The 10093-nt window shown below is 39.4% G+C and overlaps 1 protein-coding gene across 3 annotated transcripts in view; it reads left to right on the forward strand.

The window, feature by feature from the left end:
- Nucleotides 1–10093, forward strand: part of LOC124142539 (inter-alpha-trypsin inhibitor heavy chain H3-like) — a 31521-nt gene that overhangs the window by 15146 nt on the left and 6282 nt on the right. For 2 of the 3 annotated variants that reach the window (XM_046511080.2, XM_046511081.2), the window contains exons 10-15: nt 331–363; nt 623–655; nt 875–913; nt 4310–4693; nt 7480–7602; nt 9777–10034. In XM_046511080.2, coding sequence (XP_046367036.2) covers nt 331–363; nt 623–655; nt 875–913; nt 4310–4693; nt 7480–7602; nt 9777–10034 — 870 coding nt within the window. The remainder of the gene's footprint in view (nt 1–330; nt 364–622; nt 656–874; nt 914–4309; nt 4694–7479; nt 7603–9776; nt 10035–10093) is intronic. The other variant, XM_046511082.2, reaches the window with a different exon arrangement.

The following is a 10093-nucleotide window of genomic DNA, read 5'->3' on the forward strand; positions in this document are numbered from 1 at the left end:
CTCAATATGCATAAAGTAAGTATCTATTGCGGATATATCATAACATGAAACTATATATCTTCATGTATCTCTTCAAATACACTCCGAGGGAATTCCGAATTAGACTAGGTCCCCAGCAACATATGCTGGTCGTAAGAGGCGTGGATAATTGCTGGATCGTAAACAGTTGTGTTTATCAAGGCCAAGGTCTGGTCGTAATGTTTTCGGACTGGAATTACGTGGTGTGTTACTATGTGAGGAGTTTTGAGGAAATGACGGAGCATGGGCTGCTTCTATTTTTGGAAAACGTCTCCCCAAAATCTCTTCAGTGAATAATCTAATTTGTTTCAGCTTATGGAATACAATCTGGACAACAATCATTCCGTGAGTATATGTATGTAAAGGAAATACCCCTTCAGGGTAAATCAGCTGTTTTCGGACTGGAAGTACGTTGTGTGTTACAATGTTTGGAGCTTTGAGGAAATGACGGAGAATGGGCTGCTTCTATATTTGGAAAGAACTCCAGATTGGTGACGCGTCAGCTTAATGTTTTGCAATATGGAAGTCATGTTGTGAAATGTACAGCTATATGATAACTGGTGGAGTTGGAAAGAAAAATCTATTCAGTGAATATTTGTTTCAGCTTCTGGAATACTATCTGGACAACAATCATTCCGTGAGTATATGCATACTATATAAAGGAAATACCCCTTTAGGGTAAATCAGCTGCTTCTATACTGGCAAACAACTACAGTTTGGTAACGCGTCAGTGTAATGTTTTGCAATACAGAAGTGATGTCTTGTTATGTACATGTACAGATATATGATAACTGGTGGAGTTGGAAAGAAAAACGACTCCTAAAATCTCTTCAGTGAATAATCTAATTTGTTTCAGCTTCTGCAATACAACCTAGACCAAAATACAACGGTGGGGGTAAGTCGAGTATTATTATCTAAACATTACCTTAAAGAAATAGCTCGCTTGGAATAAAATCTTTTCATTAGGGTTAAGACCCATACACTTCATGGTGCATATTGTTTCAAAGATTAGGCACAATAGAAAAAGAAAGGATTATGAGTTTATTCAAATTCTATTATTATACTTCTTTTATTTCATTTGTAAGCACCGTACAAAGGGTGTGCATATGTGCTCAGTACTTGCCCGTTGAAGATACAACTGTTTAGGTGTGCATATGTTTAAACAATAATAGCAGAGCTCCAGATAACCCAGCAGTACAACTACACTGAGCGTTATAATTATTACCCAATGTATCATATTCAGCTTGCGTATTGTTATTGCTTTGCAATCGTTATGTATGGCAGGGATCACATATACATGAAATCGACAGGAGTGGGTAATGAATACTTCTCGCTTCTTGTAACTTAGACGTGTATATGGCTGCGGGGGCGCTTACGCCAGTATAACACACGTGGGGCAAAAACATGAACAGAAGCAAATTAAAAGTCACCTGAACATTATTTAAAATAGAATATCAATATATAAAGGTCTACCCATTAGTTAAAGAATACCCGATAGACCAGAACCAAGGGAGTAATATATGTTATAACCTATAAGAAAAATATAAATATACAATGTGCATGATAAGTGAATTGAATTTCAAGATTGGTATTTAACAATTCAAATTCGGGATGAATAAAAATTGTGTTAATTGTTGTTATAATAACATGTGTTATGCATGATTAGGTGGACGCGGGTTTAAGATGTTACCTATTTCACTTCAGCTGTCTACAATTTCGGTGGCGGCAAGTTGAGTACAATCATCTGCACATTATCTTGAAACAATGTCGTAAAAGACAGTAGATCGTTTGAATGAACAACATTCGGTTATGGTCAGTGTTTATGCATATCATAATCCATATTCTCTGGGCACTTCATAAACTGCAAAAAAATGTGTTTTAGATCCTAAACACACATCGAAACACATTTCCAAATCCTTTTATCCCGAACTGTTTAGAACTTTATTTAATATCTTAACATGTTAGCGATATAATATAAAGAGGGCACATATACTACTACTATCTCATTTGAAACGTATCATTGAAAGAATGAAACAAGTTTATAAACCAATTCTGTCATTGCTGGTTCTACATCTTACAAGATACACCCTTCTCTAAATCGCGAATGCGGACATAAAACGAACGCGATAAATGCATTTTTAAAATCAATTGTTACATGGTTTTTAATTATACAACTGCATGCATTTTCCAAGAAGTGTCTAAGGCTCACTGTTATGGTGGGTTCGAATCCCAGATTCTCCTTTTCTTATGATTCTTGATTCGCTCGGAAGCAAGGAAAGACACGCAACACTTCGCCACTGCGTACATGACACTGTCTTCTTCATTATTGCAACTTAAAATAAACCGGATAATGTTTTTTGTAATCTTGTTTCTCGGGTTTTGTGTAAACACTGACTAAGAAGAGAGGGGTGATTTTACAGTACATTTTATTTCTTCACTAGGTTATCTATATATAGAAAACTGTTTATTTACCACGTGACCAATTTTCGTCACCCCTTATCTCGCTCACCCACCCCTACGGATCAAAGTTCATTTGTAGGCCTCGGCGGCCTCGAGGCCTCGGCGTTCCTATCTGAATCTGCAAACTATAATTGGCATGGGAGGCACAAAATTCCGGAATTTGATGCTAAAACAAATGTTGAGTTGAATATGTCGTTTCTTCACAGCGCTTTAAACAAAAGAAAAATGTAAGCATCGGGCTAATTTAAGACGGAAGATGCGAAAAGACTTTCAGTGTGTAAAAGGAGAACCGAACTATCTACAATATATTGTTATGTGTTAAGTCATAAATCGAAACGCTAAGTGTAACCCAGACACTAGACAGACACGAATTATGAGTAATCAACAATTAATATTGAAACTCACAGTTTTAGCTTTACAATCACAAACGGCCATACAATTGGTAAAACACAGCAACAACCATAAGTATCGGGCCCAACAATATATGTCAGTGCACTCACAAATGTCCAGATTTTGTCACTGTCGAGCGTTTGATTAATTTGCTGTCACTGACAATCGACAGAAATAAACTTACAACATTATGTACTGTCACAGTACAATATTGACAGCAGCGGGTGACCTCGCCCAGGTGAACACTACCAAGCTGACTGTCGTTCATTTCTCGATTAACGTCAGAATGTCACGTGATTACGTTGTCAATCGATCGGAGTCATACAGAACTACTTTAGGGGAATTCCTCAATGTCTAAAAATAACATGAAAATCATTGGGGACAACGGCATCGATTCAGGCATGAACGATGCGGGCTTTGAGGCCAGACAAATCATATATGTCGAAATTAAGCGTCCATTCGAAGCTATAACTGAGCTCCACACTGCCGTGTATTGCTTCGGGAAATCCAACCACGCCGCCTCAAATGGTAATCTCCGTCATCAGCAGCCGTAGTATGACTCAAACACACACATATTGGAATATGGTTGACTGTGGCGTATAACAACAAACCAACAGTCAGTTCTGGCCTCGTAAATAATAACTATTTATTTCATTGTTATTTTGTATCTTAACATTTTCAATGAATACGAATGAGTCCTACCTCTTGTGTCATTTTACTGAATGTTATCTGACAGCGAAGGCTATATGACTTCATACTCTAAGAAAGAGAAAATACACAAGAAATATTAGGGTAACTATTGCCACTGCATGTATATAGACAGGCTCAGAATCAACTATTGGCCTGTATTATATGCTTAGACAGCAGAGACAGAGAACGTTTGACGTTAAAAGGCACCGCACGTTCTTTGCTCATTCAACATCAGTTATCCACTGCCAAAGATGAACATCCCGGTATACGCTTACAATTTCTACGCCGGGAAATACTGCCTGACAAAAGGCCATCGTTACAATGTCATCGGATATTTGTGGGCTGAGCTAACACAGCAGGATGTTTCCAGGACCATGAATGTGTCGAGGGATACCAACAACATGGTGTGGATACAACACACCACCACCAAAAGAGCCCGTGTTTGTTACCCCAAGAGGACCGCCCATGCACAGGAGAGCTACGTTAGAATCAAGCACTCCAACAGCTCCATTTTCGCCAATCGCATTCCTGGCATCCGTCGCATCCCCTATCAGACTTTGAAAATTAGTATTTAGAAATAATAACTCGTTATGTAGAAAATAATGTTTTAGTTCATCATCTCTTTCGAACAGGCTGGTTGGTTCGAAATTTGTTGGAAATACCGTAACCGAAATGTAATGAACTTGTATGTCCTTCTGAAGTATAATAATTACTAGCAATATCATCATGATTGATCTTGGCCATGTTTCAGGGGCTAGTTCAGTACGCAGATATTTCAAGAGACAAAGATATGGCATGAGGACTCGCCCAAGAACTGGCCCGATGACTGTCTTGAGGACTGCCCCGAGGATTGTCCCGATGACTAGGTCGACTATAATCCTGACGACTGTCGCGACGACTGCCCTGACGACTGTCCCGACGACTGCCCCGACGACAGTCCCGACGACTGTCCCAACGACTGCCCCGACGACAGTCCCGACGACTGGCCGGACGACAGGCCCGACGACTGACCCCACGATTGATCCGATGATTCGCCCGTCGACTGGCCCGAGGACTGGCAAGGGCAGGCGGAAGAAATCAAGAAGAAAATCACTTAAGAACAAATCAAAGAAGCGAAATATGAGATGCAAAATTGGTATTTCCAATAATTCAGATGTTTCAATTTGCACGAAAGCATAACAAGCATAATGTCTCAGTCGTCATCCCCTTCTCTACACAAATATCACACTTCTCATCTCCTTCTCTACACAAATGTCACACTTCTCGTCTTCTGCTCTACACAAATGTCACACTTCTCATCTCCTGCTCTACACAAATGTCACACTTCTCACCTTCTGCTCTACACAAATGTCACACTTCTCACCTTCTGCTCTACACAAATGTCACACTTCTCATCTTCTGCTCTACACAAATGTCACACTTCTCATCTTCTGCTCTACACATATGTCACACTTCTCATCTTCTGCTCTACACATATCTCACACTTCTCACCTCCTGCTCTACACAAATGTCACACTTCTCATCTTCTGCTCTACACATATGTCACACTTCTCATCCCCTTCTCTACACATATGTCTCACTTCTCATCTTCTGCTCTACACAAATGTCACACTTCTCATCTTCTGCTCTACACATATGTCACACTTCTCATCTTCTGCTCTACACATATGTCACACTTCTCATCTTCTGCTCTACACATATCTCACACTTCTCATCCCCTTCTCTACACATATGTCTCACTTCTCATCTTCTGCTCTACACAAATGTCACACTTCTCATCTTCTGCTCTACACATATGTCACACTTCTCATCTTCTGCTCTACACATATGTCACACTTCTCATCTCCTTCTCTACACATATGTCACACTTCTCATCTTCTGCTCTACACATATGTCACACTTCTCACCTCCTGTGTACACATGCGTCTCACTGGTTATGTCTTTGTATGTATGTCTTACTGCACATCACTTGGTCATCCGCTGTTCGACGCCTGTGCCTTACTGCTCAAGTTCTGTTTGAAGTATATATCTCACTATATCTCCTGCTCAAGGTATACGCCTCTTTGCTTATCTCTTGATCAATGTAGGCCTCATTGCCTCTCTGCAGTTCAAGGTGTTGATCCCCTGCTTCTATCTTGCTCGAGACGTCTGTCACGCTACTTATCTCCTACTCAAGTTGTATGTCTTGCTGCTTATCTCCTACTCAAGGTATATGTCTTGCTGCTTATCTCCTACTCAAGTTATATGTCTTGCTGCTTATCTCCTACTCAAGTCATATGTCTTGCTGCTTATCTCCTACTCAAGGTATATGTCTTGCTGCTTATCTCCTACTCAAGTTATATGTCTTGCTGCTTATCTCCTACTCAAGTTATATGTCTTGCTGCTTATCTCCTACTCAAGTTATGTGTCTTGCTGCTTATCTCCTACTCAAGTTATATGTCTTGCTGCTTATCTCCTACTCAAGTTATATGTCTTGCTACTTATCTCCTACTCAAGTTATATATCTTGCTGCTCATCTCCTACTCAAGTTATATGTCTTGCTGCTTATCTCCTATTCAAAATATATGTCTTGCTGCTTATCTCCTACTCAAGTTATATGTCTTGCTATGTATCTCTTACTCAAGTTATGTCTTGCTGCTTATCTCCTACTCAAGTTATATGTCTTGCTACTTATCTCCTACTCAAGTTATATGTCTTGCTGCTTATCTCCTACTCAAGTTATATGTCTTGCTGCTTATCTCCTACTCAAGTAATATGTCTTGCTACTTATCTCCTACTCAAGTTATATGTCTTGCTACTTATCTCCTACTCAAGTTATATGTCTTGCTGCTTATCTCCTACTCAAGTTATATGTCTTGCTGCTTTTCTCCTAAATCAAGTTATATGTCTTGCTACTTATCTCCTACTCAAGTTATATGTCTTGCTGCTTATCTCCTACTCAAGTTGTATGTCTTGCTGCTTATCTCCTACTCAAGTTATATGTCTTGCTACTTATCTCCTACTCAAGTTATATGTCTTGCTGCTTATCTCCTACTCAAGATATATTTCTTGCTGCTTATCTCCTACTTAAGTTATATGTCTTGTTACTTATCTCCTACACAAGTTATATATCTTGCTACTTATCTCCTACTCAAGTTATATGTCTTGCTGCTTATCTCCTACTCAAGTTATATGTCTTGCTGCTTATCTCCTTCTCAAGTTATATGTCTTGCTGCTTATCTCCTTCTCAAGTTATATGTCTTGCTGCTTATCTCCTACTCAAGTTATATGTCTTGCTGCTTATCTCCTTCTCAAGTTATATGTCTTGCTGCTTATCTCCTACTCAAGTTATATGTCTTGCTGCTTATCTCCTGGTGAAGGTGCATATATCACTGTTTATCTTCTCCTGAAATATATGTGTTCCCTCTCCTGTTTAACGTGTATGTCTCAATGCTTACCTTCACAACGCGTTTGTCTCACAGCTTATTTCACAGCTTACCTGCTCTATATCTATGTCTCACAGCTTATTTCACAGCTTACCTGCTCTATATCTATGTCTCACAGCCTACGTGCTCTATATCTATGTCTCACAGCTAACCTGCTCAATGTGTATGTCTCACAGCTTACCTGCTCAATGTGTATGTCTCACAGCTAACCTGCTCAATGTGTATGTCTCACAGCTAACCTGCTCAATGTGTATGTCTCACAGCTAACCTGCTCAATGTGTATGTCTCACAGCTAACCTGCTTAATGTGTATGTCTCACATCTGACCTGCTCAATGTGTATGTCTCACAGCTAACCTGCTCAATGTGTATGTGTCATAGGTAACCTGCTCCGTGTATGTGTATATCTCAACATATTGGAAAGTGTAATATCTCAGACTGTACAATATTCCTTGTTTTATAGTTCACCGAGTGAACATTTGTTATTTCGGTTTTCAGTGAAAATGTTTCTGGACGGGTTTGGGACAACAACAGACAAACAAATGTGTTCAAGAGCGCTCAGAGTTCAACCAGGAACATTCCAGATCTACCCAGCTCCATCCACAATACCGACTGAATCTCGTAGGTGGAGTACATATACAAAATAAAATTACGAACAATATCCTGGTCGCATATTTGCACAGAAAGATATCCGACTGAACTCAAGATAAGCTGCGTATATGCGTAAAATACGCAATGTAAATCATACAAACGTACAAACGCGCATCAAAATTCAACCTTCAAAACCAATTAGCATAATGTGCCAGATGTGCGTATTTATCTAATGTACCCATTTCAGCTTGCGAACTAGTAGTGTTGATGTGTAGGCATCACATTTACACTCTACTGCAAATACATAAACGTGGTACTTTGACATACATCGCTGTTGTGAGTTTACGCCACATTTGCACACCAGGAGCAGCACAGGACCAGATGCAAATTAGAAGACACCTGAAACAACAATTACAGTCTGCCCTTTGGTTAAAAAATAACCAAATATATCGGGTCTAAGGGAGAAAACATATTTTGGATACGATTAACACGTGTTACGTGCTAGTAATTAACGACTCAACATTCAAAACTATAATTGTATATCAGGATGTTTCATGAGCAACGTATCAGGCCATCGGAATATTGAAGATGTCAGTTATGACAGTTGTAACACGTAACGTGCATGCATATTTTAACAGTAGTTTACAATATAAACATATACGTATACATCTATCAAGTAAAAATTCATTTCTTAAAGTGTAAGTTATAAATATATATGTCCTTATTTCATTAGCTCTAGTCAGCACCATACCTATGTGGGTTCCACCAAAGTGGCTTTCCTCCCACATTAAACTATTGTTAAACCATAACACTCATTGGATATACACTACTGGGAAAGGATGTGTGCACAAATGGAATATAAGATTCACTTCTGAAGAAGGAATTTTAATGGGAATTCTTTTCCAACAACACCCACTTCCTTCGATTTACAAACTTGCACCATCTTAAATGTTCCTCTATAGCAGTCTATGCCTCGAACGTCTAAGGCAAAACAGTGATACTTGACACTTTCTGTTATTACAATGAAACAAATCTTTTTTTTCTGTATTCAGTAATGATATATATTGACAATATGCTGATAACGTACTGTACATATCTCTATGACGTTCCTTCTGATTGAATCAATCCTTTATCTCCTGGTACATTCTCTCATAAACATATATTTATACATCCTGCATTATACCAAAGGAAAAACATACCTACCAAGGAGGTCAGAGACAGGATCTACTCTGCCTAGTTATCCTCCCAGGGAGACAAACGTAAGGTACTGGGCGCCTATACTGTCCTGTTCTCCCAACGGGGAGACAAACATGGAGTACTGGACATCTGTTCTGCCTCGTTAACTCCAGAGGGAGACAAACGTAAGGTACTGGGCGCCTATACTGTCCTGTTCTCCCAACGGGGAGACAAACATGGGGTACTGGACATCTGTTCTGCCTCGTTAACTCCAGAGGGAGACAAACGTAAGGTACTGGGCGCCTATACTGTCCTGTTCTCCCAACGGGGAGACAAACATGGGGTACTGGACATCTGTTCTGCCTCGTTAACCCCAGAGGGAGACAAACAACGGAAACTGGTAGAATACTGATATTATTTGAATAGTAGAGATGGTACTTTGCTGAACAAACATAAAACTTGGTTGAGTATAGATACTATTTGGTTGAGTATATATACTACTTGGACGAGTATAGATGATATTTTGTTGAGTATCAAATAGTATTTGAAGAGAATAGGCGGTACATGGATGAGACTTGAATGAGCATGGATAGTACTTGATAGTATTTTAAAGAGTATAGATAGCACTTTGGTCATCATATATAAGACTTGGATGAACATAGATAGTACTTGATAGTATTTTAAAGAGTATAGATAGCACTTTGGTCATCATATATAAGACTTGGATGAACATAGATAGTACTTGATAGTATTTTAAAGAGTATAGATGGTACTTTGGTCATCATATATAAGACTTGGATGAACATAGATAGTACTTGATAGTATTTTAAAGAGTATAGATGGTACTTTGGTCATCATATATGAGACTTGGATGAGCTTATTGTATTGTATTGGAGAGTATAGATAGGATCTGGACGAGTAAGCATTGTATACAGTATTTGTGTTAATATTTTGTTATTGTTTTAGATTGGTACAGACTTAAACTTCCACTTGTTGTTTCTCTCACTGGTGTAACGCGTTCATTACAGACATATACGTGCAAGCGACTCTTAAGCGAGTATCGTCAAGGGTGTTGCTACAAGAGATCAACATCCACCTGAAAGATGCCAACATGTCCTACAAAGTCGTGATGAATACGTCCGACGTCAGCTCCAAGGTATGGCGGACGCCGGACACGCCCACAGGCCATGTGGCAATCCACAAGCAGGCGACGTGCAGGCGAACAGTGGGTGTGGCAAGATACTTCATCATGGTGCATCTGACACAACCCGCGGGGGCGGGGTCAGGTAGGGATTTGATAAAAAGAAAATTCAGAAAAAGATGCAAAAATAATTTGGCCTCAGGC

The sequence above is a fragment of the Haliotis rufescens genome, unplaced genomic scaffold (genome assembly GCF_023055435.1).
Source record: "Haliotis rufescens isolate VD_foot unplaced genomic scaffold, xgHalRufe1.0.p SCAF_17, whole genome shotgun sequence".
NCBI lineage: Eukaryota > Metazoa > Mollusca > Gastropoda > Lepetellida > Haliotidae > Haliotis > Haliotis rufescens.